This window comes from Vidua chalybeata, chromosome 12 (assembly GCF_026979565.1).
Source record: "Vidua chalybeata isolate OUT-0048 chromosome 12, bVidCha1 merged haplotype, whole genome shotgun sequence".
NCBI lineage: Eukaryota > Metazoa > Chordata > Aves > Passeriformes > Viduidae > Vidua > Vidua chalybeata.
In genome coordinates, this window is record NC_071541.1 from 19,772,497 (window position 1) to 19,795,845 (window position 23,349).

The 23,349-nt window shown below is 43.3% G+C and overlaps 1 protein-coding gene across 1 annotated transcript in view; it reads right to left on the reverse strand.

Annotated features, from left to right (window-relative positions):
- The window catches only part of NUP210 (nucleoporin 210), a 48,934-nt gene that overhangs the window by 4,102 nt on the left and 21,483 nt on the right, over positions 1 to 23,349 (reverse strand). Inside the window, exons 15-35 of the mRNA XM_053953999.1 lie at positions 22,475 to 22,696; positions 21,081 to 21,254; positions 19,913 to 20,105; positions 19,535 to 19,641; positions 17,251 to 17,355; positions 17,022 to 17,123; positions 14,206 to 14,334; positions 13,421 to 13,548; positions 12,729 to 12,864; positions 12,366 to 12,428; positions 11,259 to 11,438; positions 9,851 to 9,931; positions 9,493 to 9,624; positions 9,149 to 9,307; positions 8,532 to 8,623; positions 7,716 to 7,890; positions 4,929 to 5,104; positions 3,749 to 3,966; positions 3,085 to 3,218; positions 2,250 to 2,373; positions 1,214 to 1,360 (exon numbers count right to left, since the gene is read on the reverse strand). Coding sequence (XP_053809974.1) covers positions 1,214 to 1,360; positions 2,250 to 2,373; positions 3,085 to 3,218; positions 3,749 to 3,966; positions 4,929 to 5,104; positions 7,716 to 7,890; positions 8,532 to 8,623; positions 9,149 to 9,307; positions 9,493 to 9,624; positions 9,851 to 9,931; positions 11,259 to 11,438; positions 12,366 to 12,428; positions 12,729 to 12,864; positions 13,421 to 13,548; positions 14,206 to 14,334; positions 17,022 to 17,123; positions 17,251 to 17,355; positions 19,535 to 19,641; positions 19,913 to 20,105; positions 21,081 to 21,254; positions 22,475 to 22,696 — 2,977 coding nt within the window. The remainder of the gene's footprint in view (positions 1 to 1,213; positions 1,361 to 2,249; positions 2,374 to 3,084; positions 3,219 to 3,748; positions 3,967 to 4,928; positions 5,105 to 7,715; positions 7,891 to 8,531; positions 8,624 to 9,148; positions 9,308 to 9,492; positions 9,625 to 9,850; positions 9,932 to 11,258; positions 11,439 to 12,365; positions 12,429 to 12,728; positions 12,865 to 13,420; positions 13,549 to 14,205; positions 14,335 to 17,021; positions 17,124 to 17,250; positions 17,356 to 19,534; positions 19,642 to 19,912; positions 20,106 to 21,080; positions 21,255 to 22,474; positions 22,697 to 23,349) is intronic.

Consider the following 23,349-nt stretch of genomic DNA (forward strand, 5'->3'; position numbering starts at 1 on the left):
ATCCCAGCACTACAACTATAGAATTATTCCTTGTCCCAAACTGAACATCATGAAAAAAACCACTATGCTGGTAACTTCTAGTCACATTTTATTCTAATATGCCATTGAGACTCAGTTCCACTTTGAACATAACACACTAATACTGAAAAGCTTTACTGAAAACAAGACTGAAAATCCTATTTCATATTCTTTTCAACTAGCGTTAAAATTTAAGCCACCTACCATCACTGAGTCTGTGAAGATGTAGTTTATTTATAAAAGCTCCTTTAAAAGTTATATATTCAACATGTTTCTAGTCTCATATGGGACCAATTAATCTGTTATTAGCAGTAAAGGTAGTAAAAACTTCCCAGAGAATTGAAGATAAAAAGCATCAGTAACAAGGAGAACTTGCCAGGTGCATGCTTTCCCCTTATTTTCTTCCCCTACCTAAGTAACAGAGGCATATGCAGGGCAGAATATGAGTTTACACAATGGGTGCAGGGATGAGCTTGCAGATTAATTATCTAACAGATAATTTATGTTCTTTAAGTAAAGACCATGGTGGTTTCATGCTGTTCTAAATTAAGTTACACTTTCAAAACATTAACACATTTTGTAGACTTGACAAATTTATTTCCACCTCCACAGTGTCTGGCAATTTCCCCCCCTTTTAAGGCCCAGTTCATGATGTTTTGGGGGTACATTCCACTTTTGGAATACTTGTCAACTGAGTGCTCCTTTGCTTCTTTTACTTCCTACAAAAACTCTGCAAAACATGAAGTGGGCTACCACTTCTGATATCTGGCTTTCTTTGAAAACCAACACAAGATTTTGTCACAGAGGCAGAAAACCCACTGAAACAAGAAGTGTCCATGTCAGCAACTCACTGAGGCCTGAGCTCCTACACAGCAAAGCCCAGAGACTTCAGAAGGAAAGAGAGGAGGTTTATATTGGATGTTAAGAAGAAATCCTTCCCTGGGAGGGTGGAGAGGCCCTGGCACAGGTGCCCAGAGCAGCTGTGGCTGCCCCTGGATCCCTGGCAGTGCCCAAGGCCAGGCTGAGTGGGCTTGGAGCAGCCTGGGACAGTGGAGGGTGTCCTTGCCATGGCAGGGGTGGCACTGGATGGGCTTAAAGATCCCTCCAACCCAACCCATGATGCTGGGATTCTATGGAGTCTGCTGGACCAAAGAGCTTGTGTTTGTCTGCAGCATGGCATCTTGTCATATCTTACCTGAAACTGCATCAAATCCAGGTTCTGCCACAAAAATATCCTGTGCTGGGAAGTCAAAGGCATCACTGTTGAAATCAAGATGGCAACTGATAATGGACTGGGGTTGTAACTCAGCAATGGCTTCAATCTGAGCAGGTGAACACTCCCCTAGGGGGAAGGAAACAATTAATCTCTAATTAAATACAAAATAAAATTGTAGCTAATTTAGTTGAATTAATTAAAAGCAAAAGCATGGCTTGTAGCATTGAGTTATTCTACCACCTTCTGAAAAAGTTCCACAAGGTTATGAGGATCTTAAGATCACTGGAAATCACAGACAGCTGCCTTTGCTCAGGGTCTAATCCCAAAGAGACAGCAATGAAAACTTCATGTGTTGTGGGGTTTTCTTGACAGGAATAATTTATTTACAGGAAAGAATAAGCTGCAGAGAATCTTCTGCTCAGATGTCTCTTGAATAACTTACATGATCCTGGGAGCCTCGAGTTAGATTTTACTATCTGGTGAGATGATTTTTTGGTACATTAATAACTTACATATGGCAAAATAAAATACTATTGGAAGAAGTGCTGATTGTTAAGCTAGAAGCTAAAAGGATCTATAACCACACAAAATACAGCACATTAAATAGAGGACACAATATGATGCTTAATGTTTGTATTGATTCTAACTGGTGGTAAGTTCTGCAAAAGATTTAAGCATGGTAACTAAGTAAGAAAATGTAACAACTCCAAGAAGGCAATTGCAATTAAACATACAAGCAATTAGGTGATTGCCCATTAACTGTTGTTCATATGATCAAAAATGGTACCTCTATTAAAATCTACTGATTTTGTTACTTGTGAAATATTAATAGTGCTCCAGAACACTTTCCAAATTCTGTCCCATGGCTCCCAGAGCTCCCAGGACTCTAGAAAGGCATTTGAGGTTCCTGGGGATCTTGTAAATTACCCTTAAACAACAAACAAAAACCCTGTAACACAAACTAAAGCATCATGAATCCAATAAACCATTAGCATAAATATTTTTTTCATCATACCTTTCAAATTTTTGTTTGTTTCCCCAATTAAAACTATGACTTTTGAAGCTGCCACTCCCTGTAAGCTTGCCTGCATGCCACTGACATGCATTGCTGTGGTCCTCTGAGGTGCATTAATCAGGATCTGAAAAAAGGATGAGGCACATTGTTACCAAAAACTGTTTCAACAAATAAAAATGAAGGCAAACCCAGACTGGATTGGTTGTGAAAGACTCCACGAGGTGATGTTTTTCTTTGAAATCCCACATTTCTCTAATATTAGAAACTGCCTTTCCAAGCAATTTAAGCTAGCAAAAACATTTTGTCTTCCTACCCAACCCCCAGAAGTTAATATGCATAAAGCTTTATGTCTAAATTTAATTTAAAAAGAATGTCTAGTGCTTATGCTGGCTGATGCAGTGAATTGTGTCAACAGTACGACTGCATAGAGATAAACAAAATAATTTAATGGAGTACTTCTGATCAGTGATGCATGGCACAACACTTGAACAACTTCTTGCTGACATCTAATCCTGCAGTGAAGTTTCATTCATAATAGCAGCCATACTCAAAAATTGGTTAGCACCTGAAAGCAACTTAAGCCAACAAAGGAATCAAAATGTACAATATAAGAACAGTAAAGGTGAAAAATCAAAATAGCTATGCTACATTTTCCTCCTTAGAAAAGTTGTTTTAAAAAAACATGATGTTTTTGGCCACATACCAAATACTTCCCAACCATCTGCATTTCTAGAAGAACATTTCTAAATATTTTTAACAACAACAAAAAAATTCCACAGAATACAGTTTGGTGAGGTCCAAACTAATCTCAGCAGTACACAGAACAGTGCCTCACCTCTCTGTAGGTTTTCAGTAACCCAGGCATCTCATAGTAGACAGTGACTACCCCAGAGTCCCTTGCCAGGGCCACGCCAGTCTTGGAATCCACGAGAAGAGCACTTGAGGAGGAGCTCCACACGCCTGGCAGGCCTGGAAAACACCACAGGGCACTGCTCACACCCTGCTGCCAACTGCAGCATTTCCTGGGCACTGCTGTCTGGGAGTGCCACTGCCAGGCAGGGCACACATCCCCCAGTGCCCAGGAACCACTCTGGTGTCTGGGAGTGCCACTGCCAGGCAGGGCACACATCCCCCAGTGCCCAGGAACCACTCTGGTGTCTGGGAGTGCCACTGCCCAGCAGTTATTCTGACACAAGCCCATTAAGACCAACAATCAAACACAGTGAGTGAAGGCAGGTCTGACTCTGCAGGAGTCCCTCAGAACCAGCCTTCCCAGCTAATGGAATAGAAATGTCTGAAGTGTGATGCTCAGGAATTCAATACAAGAGACATACTGCACAGCGCAATTAAAATTAGAGGAGTTGATCAAACCTATTTTTATTATTAACAAGAAGAGTGACAATTGGTTCTGAACAAATATGGTAAATTATGCATTTAGTTTTGCTGAGACTGGTGTCCCACGGAATAGCTGCTAACCCACACAGCTGGAGGCCACTCACCTTCCTGGGCTGTCAGCAAGGTCCTCAGGCACAGGACATCCCCCACCACCACGTCTGGGAGCTCTGGGAAGATGGCATGCTGCACAGGCAGTGGGATGTAGTCTGCAGTGCCACTGTGCTCTGCATCCCACACCCTGAGCAGGGTCAGCCCCACGTTCACAGTCCTGATCACAAAGGTGTTGTTGGCGGCTCCCTTGGCGATCTGCACGAAGTCGTCTCTGCACACAAACACAAGTGCTGTTGCATGAGGGAAGGCCTGGGAATGGCACTGTCTCTCCAACAGGAGAGGTATCAAACTCTTCAGCTGGCTGACTGCTTGTTTTCAGGAACAGTCATCTGATGAAGTCCAGCAAAGTAAGGAAATTGTAAAAATTATTGAGGTGCCACTGAGGCAAATGACAGTTCTCAGTTCACCACTATGCTGAGGAAATACCAAGATCGCAATTATGCATGAAAACTACTTCTTAATTGTGAGAATTGTAGAGCTTTAGAATGACATCATTTGCCTCTTTTTCCTTTTCTCAAGGGAGTTAGGAAGCCAAGAAATTTGAACATCAATATGCAGCTTCCCAGACATAATGCCATTGGATGGCCAGTTCTGGTATTTACCCACATTCAGCAAGGTGCTCTGCAGAAAACAAACCATGTTTCAGTAACAGCACTAGTGGTATTTTACTGAAGACCACAGGAGGCTGCTTCACAACATTTATTCTGTGAGGCAGAGACCAAAGCCTTTTGAGGCTTGTCTCTGCTGTGGGAAGGTTGCACAAGCCTATCTGAGGAGACAGCCCCTGATCCAGAACGTTCCCCACTTACATAAGCCCTCAGTGAGTCAGTGGAACACAGCACTGGGAGAGGCAGATGCTGAGGGATCAGCTGTTTCTCTGGGCCACTGCTGCATGCGGGGGATGATTCAGAGTCACTTAGAGCAGAGCACAACTCCTGCAGGCCCCGCTGGGACCGTGCTTTTCTGGGCAGCTTTCCATGGCTAGGGAATATCGATTGCCGACTGCAACTCTACTTCCTGCCACTGCCTCTGAAGGCCGCAGAGACAAAACCATTGCTTTGCTAATCCCAGCCCAAGCTGTATGATCACTTGGTATCTCTGGAACCATCTTTGTTTTATGTGTGTCTGGCCTTTTCTTGCTCTGTGTAATTACCACCTGTGACAGATACCCACCTGTTGGTGGCAAAGTTGAGCACAGCATTGTGTGAATGGAAAGTATCTCCGGAGTGATCGTGGAAGTGGACCGTAAATGTCAGTGTCACACCCAGGGGCAGGGCCTGCAGTGCCTCTTCGTTCTGGGTCAGCAGAACGGGCCTCATGGAGATCCTGAGGTAGGAGATGGGGCAGACCTGGAAAAACAGCAGCAGTGAGAAGGAAAGTTAAATTGCTTTTTACGATGCCCCTATAAAAATAATCGAAAAGAGTTCTTTTTATGTAAATATCCAGAGCTGTCTTTATGAGCCATTTGCATTTTGCCATATGCCAGGACTAACACATGAAGCTGCTGTTATCAGTATCTCCCTTTCAGGTTAAAAGGGGCCTCTGACACTGTCTTGTCCAGCCCCCCTCTCAAGCTGGGGCACCCAGGGCCAGCTGGCCAGGACCATGTGCAGGCAGCTCTCGGGCATCTCCTCGGATGGAGACTCCACAGCCTCCCGAACTCTGTGTTGAACAGCTACCCCAGTAAAGAGTGCTGTCCCACGTTCAGACAGTGTTTCCTGTGTGTTCCCCATGCCCTGTCATGGCTCTGTCTGCTTTGTACCCTCACAGCTGATATTTCTTAGCCCTTTTTTTCTAGTACCACTGGGAACTGAAACAAGAAATAATCACGTAGAAACATACATCTCACACACAGAGAACACATTACTATCCTATCAATTCAAACTGTTAAGATTCCCTGGATATGCAAGAGAAGAAGTGGCCCCATGACCTCTCTCCTAATAATTCCTGAAATAAAAGGTGCAATTCCTTGCGCAGGTATTAGAAGGGTAACTCACAATGTAGGTGTGAGTAAGGGGATGGAATGGTCACTGCTGCCCAGCTCCCCTGCAGCAGGTGAGAAAGCCAAGCTGTTCCAGGCAGAGCTGCAAGCTGACAAGCCCTGAGGGCTCAGCAGGCTGAGCTTGGTTCCCTCAGTGCCTCTCCTCAGCCAAGACAGAAGTTGGGAACTGCTCTGAACTCCTCAGGAGAGTCTGCTCCATTAACCATATGTGCACAGCCCCACATTTCTGCAGTAACGCTCCAGTCAAGAAAGGTTTTCTGAAGACAAAGACTTGACAACCTATTCTTTTGGTGTTTAAATTGCATATTACTATTCTTGATTAACTTACCTAGGTTAACGAGCAAAATTACCCAACAAAAATAACTATATCTGCTCTTTTTGTTACAGCTGTTGAAAAACAAATAATGGACAAAGGAAGCAAAACTCCTCAAATATATTGAGAAAACTATTTTAAAAGAAGGCCTCAAGCTTATCTCGTAGAAAAATCCCTTTATTTTCCTGACCTAAGAGGCTCAGCTAAAACGTAAAACTCTGCAATCTGAAAATGTACATGTCAGAACTTAAAAAGGAAAGGACAAATTTGGCCTCAAGCAAAATACATCTTTGGTGAATCCGGAAAAAAAAAAAAAAAAAAAAAAAAGCAGCTATAACATCAGTATATCCCACTGTCTGCTCCACAGGCTGGTTTCATCAGTTAAAATCTCCATGCACACAGATCTCTGCCCAACAAGCTGTGATTACAAGCCAACAATAACCCATTTCCCTGACAGATTATCAAGCTTGCTTTACTTTAAAATCTCAGCAACTGTCCCACAAGGGACAACTGCTATATTTAATATTGATGAAAATAGCCTTTTACTGTTAAAGTATCTTGGGTTTTGATGTATTTTTTTTAATTAAATAAAAAATAAAATAAAATAAAATAAAATACCGAGTGCAGCAGGTCCAGGCAAGTGCTGAGCTTGGTCCCACACTAAGCTCACTGTCACTTCTTCTTCCCCCACCCTCCCTGGCTTATGTAAGAACCCTTCTTTGAACAAGTTCAAGGTCTAAGTGTTAGGTGATGCTGCTGCAGCAGTTTGATTCTTAATTGTGTACACTTTGTAAACAGACAACACCAAACCTTATGAAAGAAGGACAAAGTGAAGGAGAGAGCTTTGCCTTAGAATGACACAGTAGATTCAAGCTCATCTCCAGCTCTGTCACAAGTTTTCTGACACGACCTTCGGCAAAACCTCTCAAGCTCTCTCAGCTCTTCAGCCATAAAATGAATTGTGTTACCTCATGGGGTTAAAAATATAATTTCCATAAAGGCACTACAGTTGTAGTAAGTACAGGAAAACAAATGAGCTGTACAAGGTGCTGAACTGAGATGGGTCCTGCTACAGAGAGCTCTGTATCACCATCCTGGGTACAGGACAAACTCACACGGGGGGATCTGACTTCAGTCCCACTGCGTGCTGACTAAATGGCATTTGAGCCACCCCAAACTCATCAGACATCTTTCACTTGCCAATGGGAAGAAAAAAGGTCATCAGTAACAGAGCTGGAGATGAATTTGGGAAATTCCAAAATTCAAATTAAAAAAATCCACCAAGCCACTTCACAGTGATTACAGGAATTAAACTTAGAAATAACTTAAAGCACTCAATTGTACATTTTTCTCCTTTAGCTGGGACAGAGGGAAGATGCTGACAGTAAAAAGGGATAGGAGGAAGGGGAGCAATGGGTATCTCAAGGCTCATGCTGCCAGATGCAGGAAGTTCTTGGCTCAAGGGTTTTTTGAACAGAGATGATGAGCTTACACTCCCTGGTGTCCTATGGTTCAGAGCTCAGAACTGTTAATTCCTACACTGCTCATTTTTCAGAAGTGAAGTTCAAGAAGTGTAGCCAACAATCCCTGTTGGAGTAGTGAAGATGTACTTGAGCAAAGTGCAAAGGAAGGGAGCTGACAGTACCTTAACAGCAGCTATGATGGTCTGGTTGATGCCAAACAATTCTTGTGAAATCACTTCAATGGTTGAGGATCCGATCACAGACCCAGAGACAAGGAATCCTCTCTCATCAATTTTCACTACAGGAACTTTGTCTGGGCCATCCAGGACACGGTAACTTAGGGAGGCCACTCGGTCCCTGAAGCAAAACAGAAAGTAAAGAACCCCTTAAATGTGTAAAACCATATTTAGGGTCTCTTTCAATACAAACCATTCTGTGATTCCATGAAACTTAGGGTTCCCTCCCCCTAAAATGCAAATGCCTCTAAAGCTTTGCCCTCAGTGTGTGTCCTACTGTCTCTATCTGACCACTATTATGCTGGGAAAACTACATTTCAAGCCTGGTATGAGTCTAAAATGTCACATCTTTGAAAACAGATTATGTAAAAAGAATTTCTCATTTGGAAATGACATTTTAATCTGAAAATCCAACCATAACCTCTGTGTGCGAAATACACAGAATTATATTCCACAAAGCCTCAATCACCCATCAAAACCTCCACAGGAAGCAGGCAGCAGGGTACTGCTTTAACTGGCTCAGCTGCTTTTAAAGAAAGGATCTGAAAGTTCCCAGTATTGAATAAATTTTACAGCTACAATCTAATAAAAGATTTGACAAAGCCTGAGAGAACAGTAAGATACCATGAACCAGCAGGTAAACTGTGTATTAAATGGAGGAACAGTGCTACTGAGAGACTGAAACAACTCCCTTAAACACAGTTGTCCTACAGTTTGGATACAGGGGTGACACAAGCCACAGTATGGAAACTGAGCACTGACCTGTTGGTCCGAAGTTTAATAAAGGAATTTGGTGACATGAGGATCTGCTCTGCTTCTGCCTCTGGAGTGACTAGATGAAGTTTTTCAAACACCTGGAAAGTAAGAGGCATTTTGGCCCACTGTTGTGTGCAGACAGTAATTTACTTTATTTGTTTAATCTTCAAAATAAACAAACAAACTAAACAGAGCTGTAACTTTCTTTCTTCTCTTGTATAATATATATGGTAAAAAAGACAACTGAACATGAATATTTGAGAATGGGAGAGCCAGTATCTTCTACAAGTTATTCTGAGAGTATTTATTTCCAGGGCTATGGCTAAACTGGCTTGTAGTAAGTTCAGGAATTTTCTTTAGCATGAAAACAGAAGACTTCTCAAGGGAAAAGGTGTTGGGAACCCCATATTCACCTGAGTTACTTTAGACTCCCCCTATCCCCATGAGCCCATGAACTGAATGAGCCCCAGTGAGGAACATTATACAAACAAGAGTAAGGGCTCAAAGATAAATCAAAGCTGGAGCTACTCCTGCATTTCAAATTCCTGATTTCAAATACAGACTTCAGTCCAGTTCTGAAGGAGATACTTCAACATGAACAACTGTGTAGAAAATCATCCTACCTGAATCTGGATTTCGTCGGACAGTTCTCTTGCCATGTTGTAGAACTGGTTGGCTGCAGCATCAAGGACCTTCACTACAACTTTGAGGCCTGTTCTTCCCTTTACTCTGCCATAAACATCCACCGCAAAGTTGTAGTTTGCAGGAAGCTGAAAAGCAGCCTTGGACAGGAGAAAGGCATTAAAGTTTGACTCATGGAAAGCGCAGACATTGGCACCGAGCTGCTGACAACTGATCCTGGGTTTTGAGGCAGTGGAGGCAGCAATATTCCCTGCATTGCCCTGATGTGGCCGTTTCCTTTTCCCAAGCTGCACACACATGCACTACACACACACACACACTTTACCTCACTGTGCCTTGTCCTGACATCCAGAGTGTCCCTCTTGGTGACAGACCAGTGGAACGTTAAGCCTGGCACAGCACTGCCGAAGGAGAAAGGAGTCTGAGTGCTGGTGATGCCCATGACATAAACTGGCATCTGGAAAGAGAGAAACCAGCCTGCTTAGGTAATGCCAGCATGCAAACCAAACACCTGCCCACAGCAAAGAGAATGAAAATTCTCTCTGATTAAGAGACGGGTCTCTCATGAAGAAAATGGTTCCTCCCAGAGCTGCAGTGCTGTCACCAGATGATGTGACAGCAATGAGCACAAGCTGCAGTTCCAACATGTGAAGGTGACAAAAGCCAATCCCAAACCAACTCACCTGAGTACCAGCTTTCATTCGTGTGATGGGTGCCCGAATTCTCACAGCTGTCAGCTGTACCACCTCAACTTCCACCTTGTCCTGGGAAGGAGGAAGGGAAGACAGTGTAAGCACTTGTCAAACAGAAACCAGACTTCACTTTCAGGCTCTACAGCCAGTATTTTGCCATTATCTAATCACTGTTGCTCTGTCATTTGCATGACTTGACAGAGGAAATACAGATGGACAAATTCAGCAGGACTGTAAAAAACTGAAAAGGATTAAATTTTGATTTATAAGCATTTAAAATGCCCCCTAAATTACTGATGACATGAATGATGGAGCTGAGAGGTGAGAGACAGCAGCAGACAAGATCACAGGGGGCCCCAGCAGAAGAGGGATGAAGAAACCCAGGGGTAAAGGAAGACATAGAGAAGGAGTTAGAATGAAATGAGGATTGTAGAGCACCAAATGGGACAACTGAGAATAAAAGGATGATGTTTTACTCTGGTATCTCCTCTTCATATATCCAGGCATTCCCGACAGATTTTATTCCTGCTATATACCGGGGAGGAAAGGTCAGATCTGGACCTCACTGGGCAGCAGACTGACCTTTCAAGTTCACTTTGCCTCCTGTCACACCATTAGGCCAGACTGCTGCCCTGCTGCCCATACATGAAAAAGCAGAGATTTCTTGATTTATTTATTTTGTGTCTTCTTGGACTGTGCTGACACCTGTCAAGCAGCAGATCTTTGTGGTTCACAGCAGCTGTGCTGCCCTGAGCTCAAAAGAAGAGGTCATAAGATCTGGCCCAAGTTCTGTTTATCTGAGTCTCATGCAAGTCCCAGGGACTTGGGCTCCCTTGCAGGCCTGCCCACCTCCCTCACACTCAGCTGCAGGAAAATCTAAGGACACAGATTCTGAGGGAACGTCAGGGATTCACTGCTTGCACCTCACAGAGATGGGTTCAGGACACAAAAAGGGACGACAGTGTTCTATACAGACTGCTGCAGCTTAGGAGACAATGTGTGGTTTTTTCAGCAACAGCTACCTTCTGGATCATCCTGACCTAAGAGGGAATGCAGACCAAGATAACCTTCTGCTGTGCTGGAAAGGCTTCTTTAGATGGGCTTTTCTAGATGCACTAACCAATCCTGAAGACTCCAATCCATAAAGCCTCCCTGGTTATCTGAGAGACTCTGATTTAAGGCACAGCAAGATTTACCTGCCTGTTCAAAGTACTACCTGTGCCAGTACCTGTGTAAGTTCACATGCCAGGGAGAAGGAACACTGAGTTTTCTTCTTCAGGAAGCCAGAGAAGTGCATGAGGTAACACTGCTCATGCAGAAAGACTCTGTCCCCCCTTTCAGAGCCAAAGCCATGAGTCAGAGAGTCCCTGTCAGCCCCCAACAGCACCACAAACATTACCTGGGACACTGCCACAAGCTTCTCTGTCTCTGCATCAAGAGCCTGCAGCACTCCTGTCACCACCCCGCTGCCAATGGCCACTCCTCTGACCAGCCCAGAGCTGTTCACTGCTGCAATGTGCTCGTTGTCAATAGAGAAAATGACGTTGGAGAGAGGCTGGGGACCTCCTTCAGCACTGATCTGTCAGAACAGCACACAGAACAGCTAATGAACCCTTCAGATAGTTCTTCTGGTCACCACTACAGGGCACACCCTCCCTGCTCAGCACCACAGTGACTTCAGTGCTGCCTGCACCTTCCCAGGACAGCTCCAGGACTATTCCCCCAGGTCCTAGCAGGATGTCAGCCTGGGAAACGTGTGAGATGAGCACAGAAGTGGACTCTGTGCCTCACAGAGTGTCACAGGCAGATGCCACCTCCACTCCAGAAAGTTTCAGCAAACTTTTCCTCCCCTTCTCCTCAGCCCCCTGGTGTAGAGCTCTGCTCTGTGTTTCAGTGTGAACAACAAGCCCACTATGCCTAATTTCATGGAGCTGACAGATTTACTCATGCTGTGCTGGTATTTAACACCAGAAAAGCTGACACTCAATTGACAAAAGCAAATACAAATCCTTTGATCCAGAAATAGAGCAAAACAGAAGCTGGCTCAAGAATGACACTGTTCTTGCTCGTAGGAGTATTCATCACAGAAACATAATGGGCTGGGTTGGGAAGGACCTCAAAACTCATCTTGTTCCATGGGCAGGGACACCTTCCACTATCCCAGGGTGCTCCAAGCCCTGTCCAGCCTGGCCTTGGGCACTGCCAGGGATCCAGGGGCAGCCACAGCAGCTCTGGGCACCAGGTGCCAGGGCCTCCCCACTCTCACAGGGAACAATTCCTTCCCAATATCCCATGTGACCCCGCCCTGTGTTGGGTTGAAGCCACTCCCTGTGTCCTGTCACTCCAGGCCCTTGCCCAAAGTCCCTCTCTACCAATCCTGTCAGTCCATTCAGTGTGAATGCAGATAAATGTCAAGTTGAGTATCTACTGCTGAAAATCCAGTTATGAAGATTTATTTTACAACAGAAATTACAAAGTAAAGAAAATATATAAGAAGATGCCTCACCTGAATCATGGCCCCAATAATTAGGGTCACTTTCCTTGGCAGTAGTCTAAATGGGGGAAAGACCTAAAAACAGAAATATGAATACCTGTGTTCAGGATCCTTCAGTCAGATAAATTATACCACAAAACAATACAAGTGCACAACTGAGTCTTTAGTTGCTTAATCACAGTAAACTGAGCATGCAGAAATTTAACTCATCATCTGCAGTTAAACAACACTGAAATCTGACTGGCATTAGGTCAGCTTCCAGACAGAATGAATTTTATGGCAAATTGATTATTATACTGTAACCATAATTTATGTATTCCTGTTCCACTGTAGCACAGATTTCTTTATGCATGTATCTTATCTGAAATTATTTACTTCAATCTGCTGTGGAGCAGAGTTGATTCTCTGTCCTCTTCTGTCAGCCACAGTTGCCATCAGACTCGTCTGCCCAATGGTCACCCCACGCACCAGGAAAGCAGCAGTGTGGTCATCCAGAGCCTCCCTCAGGGGGCTGCAAAGAAATCCATTAAAGAGATAATAAATTACTGTGTAAATTACAAATAGCAAAGCAAAGGACTCATTTAGTGACCAGCAGTTTTATCACAAGGCTAAGTGACTGTCTGAAGCAAAGTTAAGGAAATTATCACATTTTTACACATGACAGCTCTTTGCAAACAGTGCTTTACTGAAACATTAAATACTCAAAGTGAAAATGAAACAAGTAACAGACACAGTGAGTGTCTTCACACTCAGATGTGCCTTCACACAGCACTCTTCACCTGACATTCTTTGCCAAGTCATTGCTTCCAAAATGCACAAAGCTTCATCAGTCATCACACTGGAGGAATGCAGTCTCATTCGTCAGCCAGCAACATTCAGGCTGTTAGTTCAGGCAATTTCCCTCACAAATAATATTTTTTTACCTTTTAACAAGTAATTAAAGCTTCACAAAAATAAAACAAATAGAATCTCAGCCATTGTGTATTATCATGCCTCTAAGCTAATACCTTTATTCATTTTTTGCCAATTCTTATTCACAGATTAATTTCAAAAATCCATTAACTTACACAAGTGAGACAAGCTGAGATGCTGCTCTGAGACTGAGATCCATGACAGGGAAGTATTTTGCCAGAAAAGGTTTCTTTGAGTCATCCAGAACTCTGACATAAGCCTTAACTGATTTTCCAATCTCCACCTGAAACAGATATATCCAGTCATTCTGCATTCAAACCACTCTTATTTATTAGCATAAACATTTTCATTTTATTTTATGTTACACTTGTAGTAGGGTAGTGGAGATAGAGCCCCAAGGTTAGACTAGCACTGATTTTAAAGACTAATCCCTGCCAGCTAGAGTTAGTGTCAGATGAAATGAATGAACTCAGGTCCTTCAGCTGGCAAGGGCATAATTAAAACATACAGAAATACCAACACTTCTTTTGTTTAAGGTGCACCCAAGCTGGCAAGAGCAATGAGCTGGACTTTTTTCTGTTCAGTTTTAAAACCTGACATATGGAAAATGACCTTGGGGCAAAACCTACTCCTAAAAGAATTGCTCACATGCACTTTAAACGGGAGGAAATGTAAATGAGTATGTCCATATAAATTATGGAATAATACTGCTGTGTAAATGCAAAAGCTGAGATTGCTGCCACACAGAACATGAACAGATACCTGATACTCTGAGACACTTATAACCTAAAGGGATAAATTTGGGAGGGAGAGACACAGGGAGGTTGTAGTTGTTTCTCTGTTGTAGCATCTTGTCCATGTCTGATCTCTGTGTTCAGGAGCAGCACAGGGAGTCAGGGCAGGCTGGATCAGCTCCTAATGCTGCTTCCAAGGCACTGACCTTGTCAACAACTCGCACGTACAATTCCTGGATATCAGATACATGAATTTCAGCTTCAGCTGGGGCAGGGAAAGCCAGACACAGGTCATGAATCATTACAGTCACTGATCCTGGGAGCAGAGGCTGCACCTGCAATGCCAAAAGAAAACTGCATTATAGCACTTCTTTTGTCTGCTGTTCACAGGATAAAATTTGTATCACTTTCAGGGCAGAAGAAGTTGGATGCAGAAATCTCCAAGCTTAGACAAGGAGAATTCTTCCACCAAAATAAAAATCAAGCTGTAAAACATCTGTAAAAAGTACCATGCTACTGAGCTAGTGCAAACAGCCCCCAAACACCAAGTGAATTAACAGCTCTTCATCTGGATCAGTCTGGCATCCTGTTACTTTCCCACCATCAGGAGAAAAAACACACAAATAATTTAGAGCAACAAAACTTTTCTTAGTAGAGTGAAAACCAAAGTGATAAGGAAAAAAAAAATAGAGGACAAAAAGCATTGGTATTGCTTCCAGTAAGATTTGTACTCTACTGTCACTGCTTTTCATTTGAGCAGCCAACACCTGGTGGTAGATCCTGGCAAAGAAGACGACAATTGACAGATCAGGTGTTTCTTTAATAAAACTGTTATTACATTAATTTTAAAGAAAGAGAATGTTACACTTAATGGATAAAGAGAATAAAACAATGAAGAGAGAGGCCTCTGGTCCCAAACACAAGCCCTAAGAACTAAGCACCCATCCCAAAGTCCCCTCTCCCAAGGCCATGCACCCACACCTTGCTCACATCAGCTCTGCAGTTCTCCTGCAACTCCCTGACCTTGTCACAGACCTCAGGACAATCCCAGCTGTTCTCCTCCCTTTGGCCAGGGACAGCAGTGAAGCTGGGTGTCCTGTTGTGTGCTCTGAACTCTGAACAAGGGGACATGGCCAGGCCCCCCAGCACACAGGAGTTCAGTGAACTCTCAGCACTGCCCAGCAGCACCACAGGAGTCAGCAGCAGAGCAGTGGGGAAAGCTGACATTTTGTTCTGTGAGGGCACTACTCCATTTTTCTGCCTCAAAATAGAAAGGGATGTGAAGTTTTAATAAAGGTCACTTCCAGAACAGCAGCAGTTCCCAGAGAGGGCGGCTAATACAGGGGCTGGACAGCAGGGCAGGGGGAAGTGGCCAGGGGAGGGAGCTGGAACAGAGCTCAGCTGGGCTGGGAGACCAGAGAAAGCAAACAGGGAAAAGGGCAAGCAGGGCTACTGCAACTTTTAAAACTCTCCGTGTCTCAGCAAACTCTGCTGTTCTCCTCTCCCATTATGTGCCCAGTGCCTCCCAGTATCCAGGGATATTGCACTGGAAACCACTCTTCACTCCTCCCCTGCTACCACCCACCTATGCCCAGAGAAGCTGCTGTGTCAAAACCAGAGGGAGAGCTACAGAATTTCTCCTTGGCAGTCCCACCGAAAAGTCTAGGAATCACTGCTCCAGATAACTTGAATTTAGTTTCTCAGAAGAGTTTACTGCCAACTCATCCTCTGTCAACTTGGCTGCACTGGTACCTGCCATGGCAGCAGCCTGACAGAGCCTGCTGATTTCCCAGGCCATTCGGCTGCTTCCATGGAAAAACCCAGGACTTGCACTGGGATGTAACCCAAGCACAGCACACAGGGCTAACAAGCCTGCCAAATGTGTGTGGGGTTGCGTTTTTTAAAAAATGTGTTTAAAGTGGACTTTTCTCTCCTTTAATCTGACAGGCAGTTAAATCTCTTCCTACACTTCACAAAGTCTATCTTGCTGTCACTGATGCACTCCTGAATTCCAGACGAGAGCACTGAAGCTATCTCATGTACATCAGTTAAACCCATCAGGGAGACTTAGCTAAAAAACTATTGAGAGTTTGAACAGTGTACTATGTACAAAAAACTCCTCATCTCTTCTACTTTTTTCTCACTTCTGTGCCTAGTTGAAAAAAATACTCCCCCCTCCCACTTACACTAGTTAGAGACAATGAAAATGTTTCACAAATTCTTTTGATATTCTAATTTCCACCTTAGTTATCACTATTTCACAACTTTATCAGCATTACTTCTTAAAAGACAAACCTGTAAATTATACATTTATAAAAACCACCCTTTAGAGCAACTTGCTTCATTTCAAGTTCTTGCCTAATGAAAGCAGCAATGCAAACACACAGTTTTATTGGTGTTCACTGCAGAATGCATTTCATATCCCAGGCCTGATGAAGTCAAGCACACTTGAACTTTAGTGGCATCTTCTAGTGGAAAAGTGTATTAGAAACTTTATATGGAGATCAGAATAAACTCTTTAATAGAGATTCATTCACAAAATCAGGATGCAATGCTGTGATTTAAAAGTACCCTGAAACAGCACTACAAGACAGAAGAATTTGAAGCCTTCAGAACTACTGGCCCACAGCAAATACTCCAGTATTACTTTGGAGACCAATTAATGTTATGTGTAGCTTCTGAATAATTCTGTCAAGTTATTCTTTGTGGTGTATTTGTGGAATCAGGAACATTTTACTACAAAGTTGTAATGGGTGAAGTACTTGGACCTGGCTTTTATCTTATACAGAGAACACAAGTGCATCACAGCTGTAATGAAACAATTTCCTGTACCTGAGACTATACCTGAAAATGTCAGTGCAAAGATCCCCTGCCTGAAGCACAACTGTGACAGGCAAACACATCCAAAATGCAGCTACTGCCTCTCTATCCACACCTGCTGCAAAACACCCATGAGTGCTGAAGCTGCAGAACAATAACCTGCTTGCCAAAAAGGTGTAAAACTATAAAATACTGCACTCACCAAAGCAATGCCTTGAGTCTCCTCATGTGTCACTCTTACAATATTTGGCACACTGGTATTAATGAAAAAATATCCAGAACCTTGCTGGATGAGAAGTTCTGCCTGCAAAACCAGAAAAGCATCCAGAATTAAGATTGTATCTTTCTAGTAGAGCTGTCTCCTCACACACCTTCCGTAATGTGTGATGTTTTCCTCCCTGATGGTGGAAAGCAGCAGAGTAACTCCTCACCTGGATGTCAGGGTGGTTGAAGATGGAGAGCCCAGTGGGGCTCACTTTCACATCTTCCACGAGCATCAGTTCAATGGTGGCAGGCCCTGGGAGCACAGCTTCATGCTGCAAGAACAATGTTAGCAGTTAGAGCCAAGAGGCACAACACTGCCAGAGTCCTGTGTGTGCAGGAAGGATGTTTAAAGCAGGCAACCAAAGCTCAGAGCACAGGCTGAGGGAAGAGATGCTACAAGATCCAGAGGGCTCCGTCAGTCATCCTGCACAGGGAAGGGGATCCTCAGGGCTGGTCTGTTCTGCACCCCTGGCCAAGGTAGAGGACAAGGGCCCAGGACTGCAGGATCAGTGAATGATGTCTGACAAGCACAGACTCTGAGCCATGGCCTAAGTTCATACAGAATGATAAGGCAAACTACACAAAGTTTTTTAGCTCTAACTCATCTTTTCATGATTCTTCTTAGCAGGCTACCAAGAGAAATTCTTCCTTAAATATAAGTACATGAACACTGGACCAAATGCAGGTTTAATCACTCACTCATAACAACATTAGCTCAGAAAAGGAAAAAGATTTCTAGAGGAAGTCGCTACTCTGTACCCATTTCACCTCATTAGTAGAATTATTTCCTTGATGTAGAAAGGATGCCATCTTTCCCTAATGACATAATAGGGTGTTCCACTTAAACATGGACCAACAGTCAAGACATCTTAATATCCCATCTACTAGATTCTTGTTTGTGTTTTTGGCTGCAAGGAAGGAGAATGGGCAGGTTTGAAAGCAGAACAGAGAAGCCCATTGCTGATGTACTTGAAAAATGCACCCAGGTCACCTCATTTAAAAAAAAAAAAAACAACTCATGAGCCTACAAAGTGCAGCGGGACTGGCATCTACAGCTACCAGAGTCCTCCCAAATTTAAACACAGAGAACAGAACTTAAGAATATTCCAGTGTTCTCTGAATTCAAGGCAAAGTTCAGAGCATTTGTTTTACCAATTATTTCTGAAAGTAAGAAAGAATATGTAATACTGGTTTAACAAAGCAGAGCACAGTGAACTACAAAATGATTGCAGAACATCAAGTATCCATATTACAACTCAATTTTTAAGAGAAAAAAAAAAGAAACACAACTAAATATCTCAAATAACTTCAGCAGCAAAGTAACTGTGTCTCTGCAGTAATTCTCACTAAGCTGTAGTCAAATTCTTCAGGGGAAATGCATCTGCACCATGCTTTTCCAACATGAGAAGAGTGGAAACATCACAGAAAAGTCAAGAACCAAGTGCCAAAAAAGATCACCTCTCAAAGAATTTACTAAGCAAATGCCACATCTAGGCCATGCTGAGAAGAACCTGGCCTGCAGAGTATTTCACATTACTGGTGCCCATCTGCTACCTGCTTTGAGTTAAATCCTGTAACCTCTCATTGCATATTTTACTTTTTGCCTCAAGTATGTTTTCAAGGTACTGCATATAGTTCAAATCCACTTAAAATCTTGCTTAACAAGATTAAATAGAAATTGCAGTTAGGAAGCAGAATATTTTAAGAGTCAGTTATTGCATATGTCAGGTTATACCACAGGCTGAAACCTGCCCTTATATATTCAGCTTACAAAAGTGACATAAACAGAAAACTGCCAGCTGTTTACACCTGCCCTCTTTGTTCATCATCACTACCTTTTGCTGTTTTTCTTCCCTAGGTTGAGTAGCTACACACTAAGTATTTCAGGGAGTGGCTAATGACTTGTGAAATGAGAGCCTGGGCTTACGGCTGGCATTGTACAATGGAGGAGTCTCTCAGAAAAAAAAAAAAAAACAGAGCATTAGTCAGAGCCCAGACTAACATATGGTCCATATGAGGAATCAGTCAGCTTTTGCTTTGCTCATGCAGAACTTTCCCACCCAGCTCTGCAGGGGCAATAATCCATTTGCTTTCCCCAGTGACAGCTGCATGAAGCACATGGCTGCTTTAGTGAAGGACAAGCAGCAGAGATTCACCAATTCATTAAAAAACCCTAAACTGAAACAAAACCAACTGAAACACTTCTCTGTAACACCCTTGCTCAGATGGTTAAAAACCTCCCAAGGACTTGGACAGATTTGATTTGGATAGCAGCACCCAGTGCAGAGGAAAGCAGGAAAACCATGAACCAGTATCAAACCTCTGCAGAATGAACCGGACTCCACCAGGGAGCTGCCTCATTTGTACAGTACTGTGTGGGGAGGAAATAAAGCCAGCTGAACACTGGGTATTAACCACAGGGAAATGGCAAATCCCCCCAGGTACTGTTACCGGTATTTTGGCCCTGGCTGCCTTCAGGTGGGGCTGCTGGAATCCAGTGGCAGTGGCAGAGATGGCAGCAGTTCCAAATTCACGGTCAACTACCACAGTTTGTAAGCCTAGAATGTAACATAAGATGAAAAATACACTCAGTTCCTCTAGGATCGTTCTCATCAGACAAGAACTTCCTTTCTCAAGACAGGTTCTAGACTTTGGACTTGGTTCCTTTTTTCTCCTCTCTTTGATAGCACACACTAAAAAATGCACATTGATGTTAAGCTGAAGTATGACTGCAGATTACAGTAATTTCTTTAATCAAGATGAGACATTGCCAAGCAGATTTAATCCAGACCTTCAAACAATTAAATGCTCATTTCAGCCCACTCATACCGTGCATTTTCTTCTGACCATTGCCCTCTTCCTTCAGAGTCAGCTCCATTGGCAGCTCCGGCTCAATACGAGCAATGGCCTTATTTGTGGATTCCCACACAACACTAAGAGAGCTGAAGTTATCAAATTTCCTGCCTTGCTGGTCATAGGCAGCCAAATCCAGTACTGGATTGCGGTAATTGGAAACAGGAACCTGAAAAAGAAGAAATATTTTGAACTGAACAGATACAACAGGATTTTTTAATCATTAAAGAAAACGTATGCTGAGTTCCATGAGGTTTGTTACAACATCAATGCATAAGGAATGTTCATTAAAAGGAGCCATCAGTGCAAGGCATTAAGCTGTGCTCCAACAGCCCTGAGATTATCTCAGCTGGTCAGAGCATAGTGCTGCTTACACCAGGTAGGTTCAAGTCCTGTATGGGCCACTTGGAGCTGGATTCCAGGATCCCTGTGGGTCCCTTCCAACTCAGAGCATTCCGTGAATCTCTGAACTCTAAGGGGCTTTTACTGGAGCATGGGTTTGGGGTTTTTTTAGCCAGTGAATTACCTTCAAACAAACAAACAAAAAAATCCCCAAACCAACAACAACAAAATTGAACCACAGCTCAACGAAATTGTTTTTAAATTCAAATAAATTATGACAAACACTGCTGTTTGCTAAAGCTCAAAATTCCGGTGTTGCTCTGGTGAAATGCATTAGCAACAGCAGTGCACCAAGGTAGGCTGACACATAATGGAGCCAGAAAAGCAGGTGAGCTCTGAGGTGGCTAATAATACACAAAAGTCTCCATCTCCTCTTGTTATTACATAGAAGCTCTTTAAAATTATTCATTTTAGGGAAGGAGGATGACTTTTACATTTACCTGGGAATATTAACACAACAAAACGTGGTTTACTCAGCAGCCAACATGCGACAACACCCATTAGGAAGGAAAACAGAATAGCAAAATTCTTTATGCCTGATGATGTACACATATCTCTTGTCCATTTACTGCAGGACCCCCCCAGCCTGCTCTGTGCAGGAGCTCCCAAGGACACCAGTGTGGCCACAGCACCAGTTACTGTTCCTCTTGCAGCAGCTCAGATGCTTTGTTTCACACATGGAGCTCCAAACGCTGATTTTTCAGCTCTAAGAACACCTTCTCCTGCCACTTCCCAGGCTTACCACTTGCTTGCTCTGCTGGAGCAAAGGGCAGGAGAGATCAAGCTGAGGGCTGCCATAAACAGGAATCAAAGTCAGCCGGGAAGGGATGGCACAGACTAGCTTCACGACAGCAGGCTCAACCGCTGGGAAAGGGTTGGTGACTGTGGGGCTGTTCCCAACTCTTAAGGTAATAACCTGAAAACAGCAAATGAGGAAAGAGTTTAGTTCAGGCATGCTGTATTTCCACAGGTCTCAGTTACACTGTGGTATCAGAATGAAAAGCAAAAGTACAGTTCTTGGGGATTTACAGCACTATTAAGACACAGGAAGATGTAAAAGAGAGAGCATATTTCAAGAACAATTCTTTATCACTATGAAAGTACTGTTCCTAGGAACTCTTTCCTCGGTGTTCATGTTCATTACTATCAAACTTGATTCAAATAACAAATCTCATGTAACTGAGAAAGAAAACAGCAGGTGTTCCTGCAGAGTGAGAACAGAACAGCCCAAAGGCAACATTTATAGTCACTTCAGTGTGTTTAAAAACATCTCATCTCTTATTTTACACTCCTTTTTTAGCCTTCAGCAAAGTGAAGTGGATATAAAACCAGAGAAGGCTGAGGCAGCTCTGGTCACCTGCCCCATCCCCCCATGCACTGGTGCTGGGCAGAGCCACGCAGGTGTGATGTGCTGGGGACAGCCAGCCTTGCACAGACCTGCACACCAACACCAAGGCCTGTTCCTTTGCAATCTGCACTTACAGAAACAGCTCCACTTTGCAAAGTGTCCACTGAGGAAATCAGTGGAACTTGGCAGCCCAACCAATGCTTAGGCCTTGCAGAATTGCAGGAGGAGAACACTATATTGAAGCTAAAAGCTTCATGGGCTGAGGAGGGTGAGTAAAGCAGGAGAAATCATTTCTGTATGTTGGAGAGAACAAAACCAGGTGGAGAATGAGCACAGCCACGCTCACCAAGGCTGCACAGAGAGCAGAGCAGTCAATTCCTGGGGCTGCCATTTGTTAGAATAAACAGAATTACACTGGAAGGTAACACAGTTAAGAGGAGCAGGTTAGACAGAGAAGTCAGCCTGCTCAGTAACGTTCTGCTCTCATCCTGTTCATGCAACCTGAACCTGCACTCATTAGGATGTTCAATGCATCCCACAACATAAGGCTTCCACAACTTGAGTTTATACTGCAATAAACCCATCATAAACCACTTTTTAACGTACTGTTGTGAAATGCTCACTCTAAAATCTGCATCAAAATGCATAAACAATGTACTTACCCAAGTTCTTTACTGGCTCATTATAAAAGCATCTAGCTACATAACAGGCATATGGCACCATAAATCTGTCTGGAGCCAGTTCTCAGTGCCTGACGGAGGGCAACAGCAAGCCCTTCTGGCACTCACCTGCTCTCCCAGGCTCCTGCACAGCACCCTAACCCAGTGCTGGTTGCTGTTTCGAGGTGTGGGAGGTTCAAGTAAAGACAGGGCAATGCTTTCTGCATCCTCAGCAGCAACATTCCGGAAGAACTTGGAAGGTTCTTGGACCCATGGCCTCGGTCCTCCTTCAAACAACATATCCTTAGAGGAACCCAAAGTCACTAAAGTGACAGATGGTGGATCGATAGCCTGTAATCAATTCATTAATTAATTGAAAATTAATCATCTATTTGCACTGTTTGGTTATGCTCTGCAAAATAAACCTCCTTCTGAATGGAACAACTATACTTGGATAAGGCTGTGATTTCTCCCATGCAGTGGTCTGTCAGCACACTTAGTGAAAAACAGAGCTGCACCAAAATCCACAAGGATTCTGTCCAGCTGGATTAGATTCAAAGGAAACCATAGATCCAAATACAAGTTTTAGCTGCATTTTAATCACATGTCTCTTATGAAGAATTACAGCAAAAGGGAGACCCTTAATATATTCTTCTGAGCACAGAGAGATAGTATTCTGCTACACTTTTAAAGAAGTATTCAAAATGAATGAAATTACATCAAATTGTACTTTCACTTGACAATGTTCTCTCCAGAATAGTTCTGTGTATGTAGTTATTCTCCTACATAAGTTTTACTTCAAACCTATCTAACAAATTCTGCACTGATGTGCATCCCTGGGACAGCCTGTGCTGTTCACCACCACAGCAATTAACCTGACATTTAGTACACAAAAATAATTTCCAGTTTGTGTTTCACAACATCATATTACATCATTATAAACACAAATCTGCAGGATTTGCACTAAGATTTTTTCCATATTGAGGGAAAGCTATGGTGAAATA